Below are 14,421 nucleotides of genomic sequence, written 5' to 3'. Positions count from 1 at the left end.
TGATTCCATTTCTTATCGTACTTGAGCCCTTTTCTTTCTGGTCAAGAAAAAATATATTTTTGTGATAATTTTTTGTTTCAGATGTAGAAATATACAATTAATTACTCTGCAAGAGTGATATAGTTTAATGAAGTTTGTGATTTTGATATTTATTAGGTCAAAGTGGAGACAAAAAAAAGTGGATTGGCGATCCAGGGACGTGATCCGTGAAATGGACTTTATATTAAGTTAGAAATGAAATCACTATACAACCCTATTTTGGGGTGGGTTTTATCTGTTACATGGATTTCAGGAGTGTCATAACGTTGATGATGATAAACCTTTTGCTTTTAGATTATTGTGACTAGCTGTATATACATAAATATGGTCGATTTAAGGAAATTTATTTAGTTTGTGTATTGGCATGTATGTTTTTTTTAAGTATTTGCTTCTGGTTTTACTCTTTTGCTCCAGCGAATATGTGTTTGTTTCTATCCTCTTTCCATATATATATGTTGTGTCTAATGCATTAATCACTTCCAGTTTATGATATCTGTTATCGCACTGGTTGATAGTAAATCCGTAAAATTTCGTGACAGATCAGTCACAAAAATTTTCTAATTTCGTGATAGGATCTATCACGAAACGCGCGTGCCACGAAATTGAAGACATGTCACGAAATGTGTCGAGAAATTCTTCACTTTTGTGACAGATTTCATTAAGCGTATTATAGTCTTTTTACATTTATTTAGTAATAGACTTGTCAAATTTTTAGTTTTGGTTTATTTTTGATAAGTGACAGCCAAATGGTTATACTATGACAAATACAGGCTTTTGGATGCGACAATAAGTGATAGCCAAATGGTCACTATGACAAATAAGGGCTATTGGATGCGACTTTTGTCGCATCCAAAGCTCAAAAAGTCGCATCGAAAAATTATTTGTATGCGACAAAGTCACATCCAAAAGTCGCATCTTTTGGTCCGATATTGTCGACTATAGATGCGACTAATTGCATCCATATGCGACTAGTCACATTCATCTCAGTTCTGTCAAACCTCATTTGGTGGGATTTTAGAGTTTTGGATGCGACAAATCTGCTACCCGCGTTGTATCCAAAGCCGTTTCATGCGTTTTGGATGTGACAAAGTCGCAACCATTATAATTATTTATCTTTTTTATTTATATTTTGAAATATATATATATATATATATATATATATATATAAATAAAATAAATTCGATAATATTATAAATCGGAATAGAAATTTGAAATAGAAAATATATCATTTATAAAACGAAATAGAAAATATTATAAATTCAAAATTTTCATGTAAAGTAGCATAAAAAATAAAGTTTTAGTCGGGACTAATGCTCTTTCTTGCCCCTATTGGGAAATAACATCTCCATCGCTTGTGATCCTCTTATGCATCTCCTTCCTCTTGCGGTGCCGCTAGGAAAATCTCGATGGTGTTCTACAGAAGTTTGTGTAGTCTGATCATCAGCCCTCTCATAGCTGGAAGCGGCGTTGTCTGAGACTGCGGTGTTGTGGGCGACGGATGAGGCTTTGGATCACTCGGTTGTTGGAATAGATCTAGGATTAAGAATAATTTATCGCTTCTAGCAAGCGGCGGATAAAATTCTTTGAAACATGTAAAACGATTTTACTACCTAGACAAAGTGCATGAACATATAATTTAAAATTAAAAACTATAAAGAGTTTTTACTCGGTACCAACCTCGTTTGAAGCTTGAGTGTTGAGAAGCCTTTGGAAAGGTTGAATCGCTCGTCTCCCCACTTAGCTTGTCTCCTTCGTGTTTTCTTGAATCCGAGTAACCACGATAGTTTCTACCACTAGAGTCTTCGAGTTTAGAAAAGATTTAGTGTATGGGCACTATTAAACACAATGACTCAAGAACTAGTCTTAGAGCCTAAGAGCTAATACAAAATGCTAGGTCTAATGAGGACCTAGGTGCCAAAACAAAAGAGCAAGAAGAGAGAGAGAGAGAGAGAGAGAGAGAGAGAGAGAGAGAGAGAGAGAGAGAGAGAGAGAGAGAAGCTCTCAATCTCAAAAACTTATTTCAACATTGTGAATAAGGTGTGGTATTTATAGGAGGAGAGATTACCTTGAAGAGGTAGTTTCCTCTTTTCTATCGAATATCACATATTCATGAGCACAATCTTTATTTCCCATTCCTATCATAATAATACCAAGGTTGGAAATTTGTTTCCTTTTTCCTATACTTGGCCGTCCACTATCATAGCTTCATGTTATAAATTTGTTTCATCTTTTTCCTTTTGGCAAGTATCTTCATACATCAATGCACAAAATAATTTCATCTTCTCTTGATGATGGCCACGGTTTTGTCCTCTAGAACAAGCTTGTAAATGTTTTTTTATTTGTTCAAGACCCAAAACTCAATGTTGGCCGTGTGGATCAATTTACATTGTCATCATATGAAAATGTCCAAAATCTTATGTTGACATTTATACCATCTTATGTCCTTAGGACAAAATTACCCTTTAGACAATTTCGTAAAATTCGTCTAGTTCAACACTTGAACTTGTTTTAACTTAGCTTATTAGTTTAACAAATCCTACTCTAATGACTTGTGATAGTGACCTCATGGATCCAAATGAACAAAGCTTGAGCTAGCATGCTTGGACACAAAAGTTCACAAACCTTTTCCAAGTTCTAATTTAATGTCAACTGACTCCACTAAAGAGTTGACACTGAAAATCTCTCGGTTCAAATGAATATGTTTTCTACTTAAAATTCTACTTAATTGTGATGAGTGGATCCATTGAATATTATCTATGTTTACCCTTCTAGTTGTTATTTCCTCAACTCCTTTGTCACTTGTGAATAAGTTAGAAACAATGTATTGACGAGGAGCTAACAAGTCACATTGATTCATCCAAAAGAGTCATGACTCAATTTGGTCACTGGCCAGATCATTTATTCACATTCCAAGGAATAAAGCATGAGGTGATATACATTACATTTCAGCAATCTTGTACATAAATTCCATATCTATGAGATCTTCACAAAGTTGTTCATGGCATCTTCATAACTTAGTACTTCATCAATAAGTTTTGTCTATATCACATAGTGTCACGCCCCGGGAAAATGGGGTGTGATTATTGAATATAATTAAACACTAATAAACTTTACAAAACTATTACACGGTGCATACTCAGTTATTTACTTTACAAGTCCAAAGATAAAAGAAAGAAAACGAAAATAAAATAAACCTTTGACACTTAATAGTCTATCCAGCGAAAACCTTCAAACTCTTGACCACACTTAACCCCGAGATCATCCTAACCCTTCTTCTTCTCACAACCTGATTATAAGAAAATTTTGAAGAAATAGGGGTGAGCCTGATGCTCAGTAGGTGCTATAGTAATGATTTGATTTTTAAAAAGATTTTCAAAAAATAATGTTCACTTTATAATAATAATATTCTTGTCACGAGTAAATCACCATACACGTACAAGTATACCTTGCAGAAATGTAAATTGCAGAAATATAAATAACATAAATTTAAATCGTGTTTCTAGATACATCTAAACGTGTACTATCTCCTGAGCCGCCCTGCCAACTTAACCCGTGGCAGTCCTTTGATCAGAGCAAGGTGCACTCTCCGCATCGTAAACATGTGTGTGTGTGTGTGTGTGAAACCGGCTATCCAGGATATACGAAACATTTCATTTCGTAAATACGGGATATATGTATAATATCGAAAATATTTTCAACTCCATTATCGGATATCCCGAGTTGAAGTTCCGCCACATTTTGAAAACGATTCTAGGTTTCGTGGCACGTTCACAAACATTTTCATTTCGAAAATAATATATACTTGAGGCCAAACCATAAATCAAGAGAGAAGGGTTATAATAACCTACCTCGAGATTAAGCGTCTATGTCGCTCGTCCACGAGACGTTCGCTCGCTTCGTGAACCCAAACGTTCACTAAAACCGAGAATTCAGACGTTCACTTACACCGTGAACCCTTTAAACGACTTTCAGTCTCGAGTCCTATCACGATAAATCAAACCGATATTGAATCGGAATCCTATGAGTATTCCACAATACTGAAGCTCAAACGTACGATTTAAAAATCGTAGGACCCAAGCCATATCCAACTATAAGAATCTAAGTCCTCAGAATAAAAAAAAAAAATACAAACAAACGATATGAGAACAAGTAAACTCGAACGGAAAATCCACGATCTTCGATCAAACGAAAATAAAGCACGAAAATTATAATTCAAGGAAATTTCCGATTTCCTATCACTTAACTCGGACTAAGATCGAGAATCATGTATCAAAACAATTCGAGTTTGAATTTCAATAATTATTTCAAACTCGAGTCTCAAATTCACATTTCCGTTTCTTACTTGTGAACTCTTCAGAACTCGCTCAACAAGTCAATAAGTTCTCATATTTCAACTTGTCAATAAATATCACAAATAAAACCAAACGGGAAATCCAAAATAAATTCTAATTTCTTTGATGTTACTCCCTTATGCTACGGGAAGCTAGATGTCACTGAATAAATCGAGACACGCGATGAGATTCTAACAATGAGTCTTAACGACAACGTCAAACAAGTTATAAGCCACTGCTCCACATCAACTAGTTCAAGATTCTAGTTCCGATAACGACTTTTCTCATATAACTCGTAAAATAAATCCAATTTAAAATCCAAAATCTTTATTACGAGTTTTCATCTTGATCAAACGAGAACAACTGAATAAGTTTACAAATTTCAAAGAAAAATTTCCAATCCTCTTAACACTAAGCTCGAGCAAACCGAGAAATCAAACATAAAATCAAAGTCGAGTCTTAATTCTTGAAATCTATAAACGAGCTTCGAATAATAAGCTGATCTTTTTTTTTCCTCTTTTTACGACTTACATCGAAACCGACTTCAAAATTTAATAACGTGCCAAACTGAAATAACTCCTACAAAATAACTTAAACGTCATAATAACTCGAGTCGAGACTCGGAAAAACTCCCGACTCACAAAACTCTAAACGGACACTCGCGGTTCTCCGAGCCAAAACCGATACGTCGTTATCCACACGACGTTCTCTCGGTCTCGTCCGGCCTCGCCTCGTCGACGCTCGTGCAGCAGCTCCGTCATTCCTCGGGCAGCGCCTTCACCGTCCCGAACCCGCTGCCCCGACCCCCGTGCAGCTACCAAAAACGACCATAAATTCTCGAAAATCACACTCACACGCAGACCAACAAGAACAACCATTAAATCCAAATATCAAAACTGGAAAAACAATATCAATTCTCACAATTCAAAACACTGATTTCTCATATTATTTCGGTTTCAAATTCACGCCCAGATCAGTTAGAGATTCCAAACACAAACAATCCAAAATTTTGAGTTCAAAACAGTACAAACCGAGCCCAAACAACGTCAATTATAGATCAATTTCACCAAACAACCTTGAAATCCAAAAACCCCAAATTCAATCATTACATACTCGAACCAACAGAGGCGCCGAGAAAGAAACACAACCGAGTTCAACCAAACAACAAATCATAACAAGAGATTCATCACCAAAATCATCAAACACGGACATAAATCAAGCACCCACTAACATCATCATCGAAATCAAACCCAAGAACCATCAAATCCGAAAATCCCAAATCCGAAACCCTAGAAATTGGAATTGAGAGATGAGACTTTACCTTGAATCGATCTGAGTGAAGAGCTTCGATCGGAGCTGTCCTTTGCCGACCTCCTATTTCCGTTGCTGTTATTCTTCCTCAGCCGCCGGCGTCACACGGCCGCCTATTCTTCTCCTCGTCCACGGCGCGCGCGGTGGAGCTCGGTTGGCGCGCGAGGAAGAACTGAAGAAGAAGGTGGTCGGATGATTTCGTTCTTGTTATGGTTGATGGAAATTTTTTTTTTCTTTGTGCTTGCAGAAATCGCGCGGAGCAAGATGGAGAAGAAGAGAAAAATCGAGAAGAAGGTAAGAAGAAATGAGGAAGAAAAGAAATTGATTTTTTATTTATACGAAGCGAAAATTCTTTAATTGCTCATTAACTCCCTCTCATTTCCACCTTCTCAAACTAAATGGCGGGAAAAATTTAGAAGCGATAATCCGCTTCTAATGTCGTTCTAAACTTTTCCTGCCATTTTCAGCGTCAGATTTTTGGGATTAAAAGCGACAAGTTGCTTCTAAAAGTGTTGCTTCTAATTTTTAGAAACGACTGACCTTTAGAAGCGACTTTTTCACTTCTAATGTTGCTTCTAAAGGTCCATTAGAAGCGACTTTTTGGTCTTTGGAAGCAACTTTTGTCGCTTCTAAAAGCCTTTTTGTGGTAGTGTGGGAAGCCTCACGTCGTCCTCGGTCTCTTCTCAATCAGCGTTGATTCCTTGTATCATAAACTTGGCATCAATTTCAGAGATGAAAGTTCAAAACTCACAATCGATCTTGATGGAGCTACAGATTGGGTTGTCCTATTGTTTTTGGTTTTTTTTTCTATGTTGTGGTTGCGTTGTCTATCAAAGGGATGTGGCTGTGATTCACAGTGGGTGTTCATGGTGTTCTTCTTCAGCACCCAGTCTGTAGCCACTTCAGTACCGTTGATAGAGATGTACCACTCCGCCATCTCTCTCTGTTTATCGTCTAATGGTATCGAGTTCATCATCCCATAAGGCACACACTACTCAGATAAAAAAACAGAGCGTTCAAGGACTTGATCTTCAGCATCATCTTTCTGATCTTCAAGATACCTTGCAACGAACGTTAAAAGCTTCTTCTACAACGTAAGCTTCGGCGATAGAGCTTTCTGGTTTAGCTTTATTTTTAACAATTCTTTCAGCTCTTCAACAACAGGCTGCAAGAACACGTCCATGACCTTTCTGGGTGAGCTCACCCTTGGAATTAGAAGCGTCAACATCATGTACTCCAAGTTCATGCACAACCAAGGCGGCAAATTATACGCTATTAGTACCACTGGCCATATGCTATACGCTAAATTCATTTCTTTAAACGGGTTGAACTCATCAAAAGCGAGTCTAAACCAAACGTTTTCGTGACTCTGCATCAAAATCTGGGTATCTCTTATCTAGATTCTTCCACGTCATTCCATCAGCAGGATGTCGCAGAATGCCTTCTTCACGGACAATCTTTCTATCGTGCCAATGCACTTCAAGCGACGTACGTCGACATACATACAACTTCTTTGTTCGATCTTTTAGGGGGGAAGTATTGCAGTATCTTTTTTGATATTTTTTTCACATGAATCTTCAATGTTGTCGTTGCAAACTAGGCAGACATCAGCTTTGTCGAGATCTTTTTGGAACAAGACACAATCGTTGTTACAAACATCGATCATCTCTTACCCATGTCGAAGTTCTTCATATTTCTTTTCTGGAATTCGGTTACCAGCTGGATGAGACTTCCTCAGGAACTTCAAATTTCAGTGAATGACTTGTTCGTCCAATGGTTTGTGATTTTGATGTGCACCAACGAAACCAAGAACGACAAAGACAAAAATTCTTTGCATCCAAGGTACAATTCTGCTTCTAACTCTGCGAAGAGGTCATCCACTTGATCTTCTGCAGGCACCTCGCTCGGGGTTGGATCCGCAAGATCATCAAAATCTTCATGATCCATGATATCATGCAGAGCATCGTGCAATCCTCCTACGTCTCTTTGATCAGTTCTGATGGCCGTTTCTTCTTGGATAATGTCAAGACGCTCGTCTTGATGATACCATTCAGTGTAGTTAGGGTAAACCTCTTGATTTGAGGTGCGACCTTACGACCCCAATATCATGTCATCTCACATTGTTACAAGACTTGGAAGGACACCTATATTTGCCATCTTCGTTCGGTCTTTTGCGTGCAAGGCGGATAAACTTGTTTATGCATGTTTTATACTGCAAGCTCAACCGATCGTTCTCGGTAATCTAAATAAACACAAACGTGACTAAAAAAACTCAATACTCAAGGTAGATCTTTAAGTTTATGGTACATATATGGGCTGTGTACAACTCTACTCATCGCACGGAATAAATAAGAAAAATAGCTGTACTCGATGAGTAAATTTGGACGAATCTATGATAACTTTATAATAATGTTGTCACAAAGCCGAGTACTTTGTGATAATATTTGGTCACAAAATATTTAATTTTATGATAACACGCACTTGTATTAATCATATATTATTTTTCTATAAAAAATATTTTTTGTCAAAATTTAATCTTAGAGATGTTCATCTCCAAATAAATAACTAAAATAAGGTCATAAATATTGGGCTTAGATATGTGCCAATTTTAGAGAACTAAATAGTATATACACAATAATAGAGGAGTAAATAGTATATACACAATAATAGAGGACTAAATTGGATATAGCAATACACACAATAATAGAGAGATAAGAGCGGATGCTTATTTGATCAATTATTTTTAAAGCCGTTATTGTTGGTAATCAAATTGACCAAACAATTCTTATATTAAGAAATATTTGGTATTAAAGTCACACAATAATCCAAAATTGTAACTTTAATTGTAGCAGTGAAATCAATATACGAATTCGTGGAGGACAGAAAAACAATTTCAGCCACATATAAGAAAAAATAGAAGGAAAAAATGCGTTTGATATTTTGTCGCACTTATTGACTTATTCCAAGCCATAGTCTTCTATACTTTCTTTGTTTTGGACTTTTTGTGGCTGTCATAAAAATTCATATCTTGTGCCCAGACCAGAGTCATGAGCCCAGAGACATCATATGTTGACTAGTCTTAATTATTCATGAAAAAAAAGGTAATACTGAATATTTTTTATTTTCTTTTTTCTTTCTGATGAATATGTTAAAGGAAAATAGAATAAGAATCCTTAACCTTGAAAGCCTTTCCTCTTGAAAATGCAGTACAATAGTGATAAGACAGCAATCCCAGAAAATCCACCGATGCTTGAGACTATTATAACCATTCTCTGCTTGGCTTCACCTTTATCTTTTTATTCGGTATTTTTTAAATGAACAAACCAAAATAAAGAGAAAAATAGTTAGAAAATAAGTCTTCAAATCCTATTAAGAAGAAATGAAAATGAACTATGGCCTTTCAAAATCTATTACAAAATTAAGAACATACCTATCTCGGAATTTGACATCCGAATAAATAGATCTTGGCCTCCGGAGGGAAATTCTCTAATATCGAAGAGGTCATCGAACCAAATCACGCAGCCGCTTCCTTTTCCCGTAATATTTGAATTCGCATACGCGGTACAAGAACAGTTACTCAAACATTTGAGCTTATATTCTTTGAGATTCATTGTTTTGTTGACCCAAGAACGCGTAGTATCGGGCAATTTCAATCCCGAAAACCTAGCGAACCTGTCTTTAGCTTTCCCCTCAAGGCATGTCAAAGGCTCATTTCTCAAGCACCCATCGTTCCAATCCATCAAATCCCATTTGTTCTCAAATTTTGGCTTGAATCCCTTCAAGCAATGACACACGGGATTATCTCCAATCACGCACTTTCCATTGGCCCCGCAAATTCCATACTCGTCGCATTGGTCTCTAGGCACCGTTGAATACGCTCTCCATGTTTGATCGGATTCAACCCAAGTGAGACATTGCCGAACGCTCGCACGATCCTCGAGACAACCGATGCGTTCTTGAGATCGTACATGTAATATACTTCTTGTTCATCATAGACGAAATAGAAGCCATAGAGAGGGTTTGGCTTGAGCTCCGGTGACCCGCTGAAACGGAGCCCATTCCAAGGCCCGGTTCGATAGAATTTTGAAGAGCCCTTTCGGACATAGGCCTCCGGATACGTATGGAGCTTCGGGTCAAACTCGATTCCATAAGTGAAATCTCCGGGACACGGGTCGTCCACGTTGCTCCAAGCCGATAGACGACGCTTAATGTTCCTCCTCAAATCCCACCCCATCTTCATTCCCGCCAATAAAGTGTCCGAAGGGTAGTCGAAGCTTTGCCACAAGTAATTTTCCTCGGAGTTTTTATCGTCCTCGTCTCTCAGAACGAGATTTCCCGAATCTAGAATCTCCAAGACTGGTCTCTTTGCTCGTCTCGGCGAGTTGGTGGACCAAATGACACTGTTGTTGTGATTCAAGAGCACGAGATCTCCCATGCTATTCATCGCCAACACACCGGAGGAGCCTAAAATTGGATTGCATCGATTTGCGACCCAAACGACGGTTTGGGTCGATATTTTCTTGAACCAAATCCCGACAAACCGGCGGCCGGGATTGCCTTGAGTGTTGAAAAAACCGAGCTCAAAATTTCCTTCCTTTGAAACCAAACTACCCTTACCATTATCACTAATGGATTGAAAAGACTTCAAGCGATAATTAGTTGCTTTAGAAAATCCATGGAAAAGAAGGAAAACAATAAAGCTGAGCTTAAAATACGAAGAGGCCATTAAAGCCATAAAATTTTCGTATATCACTATATTTCTTTTTTGTCTAGTGATATACATATAACGCTTGAAAAATACTACGTTGCCTTAGAGGATACGGCAAGACACTGAGTCGTGTTGTAGAGACTTGTATTGACTTCACCAATTTTAAAGAGAAGTACGAAAAGAGTGATGGATGTTGAAAAATATGTGTTCAGATTCTTTCCAACTCATGTTCAGTTAATTTGTGGACGAAATCGAACATTAGAATATTCGGTCATACAAGACGTCGTACTAGAAAAATTCTCTCTCTCTCTCTCTCTCTCTCTCTCTCTCTCTCTCTCTCTCTCTCTCTCTCTCTCTCTCTGTATAGCAGTAAATAAGGTTTTTAGAGGAATATTACGTCAAGTGGTAGCTAGATTAGCTCACTAGTTTATGTCGGGTTAATTTTTTTTATAAAAAAAGTGAGGGGTTTAGAATAACTTTTTATACACATGTAAAAAAAAATTAAATAAAAATATGATTATTGTAACTAACTATGCCTACTGAAACATTGGTAATTTTATTGTGGCCACGTTTTAATTTATTTTGGTTATTAGCTATACGCTGACATGGCAGCGATTAATAGAGGCTGAAATCTCCTTTTTATCCTTCTTTAATATATACGATTTGTTTAAATTAAATAAATGTGTTACTGAAATTAAATAAATGATTGTAATTGACTTTATTTCCTTATTTGTAAGAAAAAGCTATGGGCAAAATTTGACATAATTTTGTTTAGCAATTAATCACTTACTTTGAATTCTGTCTAAGCTTTTTTTCTTTTGCTTAGTGTGAAAGTATTACGGGTTCCATCTCAAAATCAATTGTTAATGAGAGAAGTAACCCAATACATTTATAAGCTCTTGTTAGTTCCCATTCACTTTCGATGTGGGATTCCTAACACGCCCCCTTAAGATGGCGGCTCTTTGCGTTCGCTCATCTTGGGCCGAATCCCAACGATTGGATCGGATACCCGTTTGGGCTTAATGAGCTCTCTGATACCATGTTAGAAGTGTGAGTCTAACTCACACTCAAAAGCTAGCTCAAGGGTAGAGAGATGACAAACACTTATAAGGAGCACATTGCTCAAGTACCCAATCGATGTGGGACATTCTAATACACCCCCCTCACGCCCAGGATGGACAACTGGAGCGTGAAGTTTGTGAGAATGAACATTCACGGGTGGTCCCACATTCGAAATTGGGCCCCGCTCTGATACCATGTGAAAGTATCATGGGGTTCCATCTCAAAATCTATTGGTAATGAGAGGAGTAACTCATGACATTTATAAGCTCTTGTTAGTTCTCATTCACTTTCGATGTGGGATTCCTAACACTTAGCAACTCTCTCTCTCTCTCTCTCTCTCTCTCTCTCTCTCTCTCTCTCTCTCTTCACAATTGTAGTCGTATAGAGGTCAGAAACAACATGAGCGCAGTTAATAGTCAATAATAAATGTAGATAGATTTTTGGGTTCTTATGGTTTTCTAATGTGTTTTCTTTTAAACAGCACAAAATAGTCGATAATAACAGATAGTAGATTTCTGATTTTATGATTTTCTGGTTTTTATTCAAGAATGTGTAGTTAAGAATCGTTACTAACTATTTATAGTTAATAGTTGTTAATAATTGTGCAGTTTGTTGTCGGCCCGTCAACGATCGACAGGGGCAAAATCACAACGCCACCTCCCGGCCAACAAAGTCCCGTCCGGTAAGCTCCCGGTCGGCCAAGTCCCGTCCGGCAAGCTCCCGACCAGCCAAGTCCCGCCCGGCAAGCTCCCGGCCGGCCAACGACCAGCTCCCGGCCGGCAGAAGGGCTTGCCTCGGCCAACAGCCGGCCCAAGGTTTGCCTCGGCCATTGGCCGGCCCTGAGGCTTGCCTCGGCCATTGGCCGGCCCTGAGGCTTGCCTCGTCCATTGGCCGGCTCAAGGCTTGCCTCGGCCATTGGCCGGCCCTAAGGCTTGCCTCGGCCATTGGCCGGCCCTAAGGCTTGCCTCGGCCATTGGCCGGCCCTAAGGCTTGCCTCGGCCAATGGCCGGCCCTAAGGCTTGACTCGGCCAATGGCCGGCCCAAGGCTTGCCTCGGCCAATGGCCGGCCTAAGGCTTGCCTCGGCCATTGGCCGGCTCAAGGCTTGCCTCGGCCATTGGCCGGCTCAGGGGCTTGCCTCGACCAATGGCCGGCTCAAAGCTTGCCTCGGCCATTGGCCGGCCCAACCCTTCAGCCGACCAATGGCAAAATGCTCACTCGGCCATTGGCCGGCCCAACCCTTCAGGCGGCCAATGGCCGTCCCAAAGTGTTCACTCGGCCAAAGGGCCCCCCAAACACCCCTTGGCCGCCTATAAATAGAGAGGTATGCCCTCTCCCAAAGGTAATCCAATTTTGAGTCCCGAAACGCTGTCGAACTCGTACTTCACTCGTTTCGCTCATCTTTGGCCTCTCACCACCTCTAAACCCTCTATATCCACCTCAATCCTACTAATGTTGAGCGTCGGAGAGGTAAACAGAGGCACCCCCTCTGTTTCCCCTTTGTAGTTCACACCTCTTTCTGCTCGCTTTTCAGGTGCCTGGACGAGATTGACACCACCAACAGCTAAGGGACGGCTTGGGATACCAAGCCCGACACGCTCGAGTCAAGGCGAGACCACTTGGTCCGGCCTTGGGTCTAACCGCCTTTAACTCCTAAATAGTTGTTCGAAAAACAGCGACAACATTTTGGCGCTAGAAGGAGGGGATCTCTCGACCTTGGCTACACATCCCCTCTACCAGTATTCTTCTCACTTCTACGACTCTCGAGAGATGAGTCATGGCCCCGCCACCGCCGTGGGCGCCCGAGCAACGAGCTCGAGGTGCGGCCTCCGAAGCCCCGTGCGTCGTCTTGGAGGGCAACCTCGTGATAACGAGAGCCAGCCCCGAGACCCGGCGAATGACCCCGAGGCCGCAGTCCGAGAGGACACGGCTCGAAGGCTCGCCGAACTCCTAGACCGCCCCGGCGTTACCGGTGCGCTCATCGCCACCTCCTCGACTCCAACAACGTCGACGACATCAACCACGAGACCAACCTCGACCACGCTATTCACGAAAGTGGACACACGCGCACGCTTCCAAGGGGACACCCTCGGGCGGCCGCGTCAAAACGTCAACTTTCTGATGAGCACTCGCACGCGCCCTCGAAGGGACACCCTCGGGCGACCACGTCAAGACGACAAGTGTCGAAAGGTACACAGGGGCGCTCAACCTCTAGGCCCCGAGAGGGACGCTCCAAGCTCACCATCCGCGTCCAAAACCCCCATGGAGATGACGACAACAATGGCCGTGTCGTCTATCGAGAACGTCACTCAAATGACGCACTCTCGCCTAAAGTGATAGGGACGGCCGCCGGAGACTTGAGAGATCACCTCAATTCCCGGAAGGAATCTCATGAGAGCGACTTGAGAGAAAAGCTCAACGCCCAACGCGAGATCGCGAGCAAGATCGTCTTGGGACGTCAACCACCTGACGCTGCTAACTGCGCACCTAACAAGAAACGCGCCTCCACACTCGCCGCATCGGCCGTCGCTCCCGACTCGCGAAGGAAGAGGCGCAGAAAAGGTCGAGTCCCTAATGACCTTCCTTCTCCGACCCCGAAGTGATCCTTCATCCCGCTCAACGCAACGCCCGACCGGATCCTGAGTTTACGCCGCGATGAGCTGGGAAGCCCCGCTCCACTCACAAAGGACCCCGCGAAGCGAGATCGAAGTAGGTTCTGCGAATACCACAAAGATCACGGGCACGTGACGATCGAATGCAACCAGCTAAAGAAGCGAATTGATTCCCTAATTCGAGGTGGGGACTTCAAGGAATTCGTCGCATCTGCTAGCAAGCCATGATTGTCGCGACTTCGACCTTTAAATTCACGCCCGAACCCGATCGACTTCGTGATCACTTTTATTTCGAAAATGTAATTTCTTCTTTTTTCAAAGAAGGCCAAGTGCCATGACTACCTGTAACGACCCCCTTTA

The 14,421-nt window shown here is 40.8% G+C and overlaps 1 protein-coding gene, 1 long non-coding RNA gene and 1 pseudogene across 2 annotated transcripts; all 3 read right to left on the bottom strand.

Annotated features, from left to right (window-relative positions):
* Positions 1–3,082: 3,082 nt before the first annotated feature.
* On the bottom strand, positions 3,083–10,335 carry LOC149398360 (G-type lectin S-receptor-like serine/threonine-protein kinase At4g27290). The gene is made up of 3 exons (XM_089615767.1): positions 9,112–10,335; positions 8,860–8,973; positions 3,083–3,325 (listed from the first exon to the last, which is right to left on the bottom strand). The coding sequence occupies exons 1-3, from the start codon at positions 9,419–9,421 to the stop codon at positions 3,303–3,305; spliced, it is 447 nt and encodes a 148-aa protein (XP_089471893.1). The 5' UTR covers positions 9,422–10,335; the 3' UTR covers positions 3,083–3,302.
* LOC149398361 (uncharacterized) lies at positions 4,681–5,980 on the bottom strand. The gene is made up of 2 exons (XR_016297217.1): positions 5,692–5,980; positions 4,681–5,184 (listed from the first exon to the last, which is right to left on the bottom strand). It is a non-coding gene; the product is annotated as an uncharacterized LOC149398361 (long non-coding RNA).
* On the bottom strand, positions 9,490–10,407 carry LOC149398359 (G-type lectin S-receptor-like serine/threonine-protein kinase At4g27290 pseudogene; annotated as a pseudogene).
* Positions 10,408–14,421: the final 4,014 nt, after the last annotated feature.

The sequence above is a fragment of the Urtica dioica genome, chromosome 5, assembly GCF_054948205.1.
Source record: "Urtica dioica subsp. dioica isolate 48M chromosome 5, U.dioica_male_clone48M_v1_H2, whole genome shotgun sequence".
In the NCBI taxonomy this organism is placed as follows: Eukaryota; Viridiplantae; Streptophyta; class Magnoliopsida; order Rosales; family Urticaceae; genus Urtica; species Urtica dioica.
The sequence above is the reverse complement of the archived record's forward strand: the minus strand, read 5'-3'. Positions and strand labels throughout refer to the sequence as shown.

Excerpts from the sequence above, each read along its gene's own strand:
- LOC149398360 (XM_089615767.1), bottom strand. The coding sequence starts at position 9,421 with ATGGATTGGAACGATGGGTGCTTGAGAAATGAGCCTTTGACATGCCTT. Across the intron at positions 8,974-9,111 it reads GATGTCAAATTCCGAGATAG|ATAAAGGTGAAGCCAAGCAG; the intron begins GTATGTTCTTAA and ends CCGAATAAAAAG. Across the intron at positions 3,326-8,859 it reads CAAGAGGAAAGGCTTTCAAG|GTTGTGAGAAGAAGAAGGGT; the intron begins GTTAAGGATTCT and ends TCTTATAATCAG.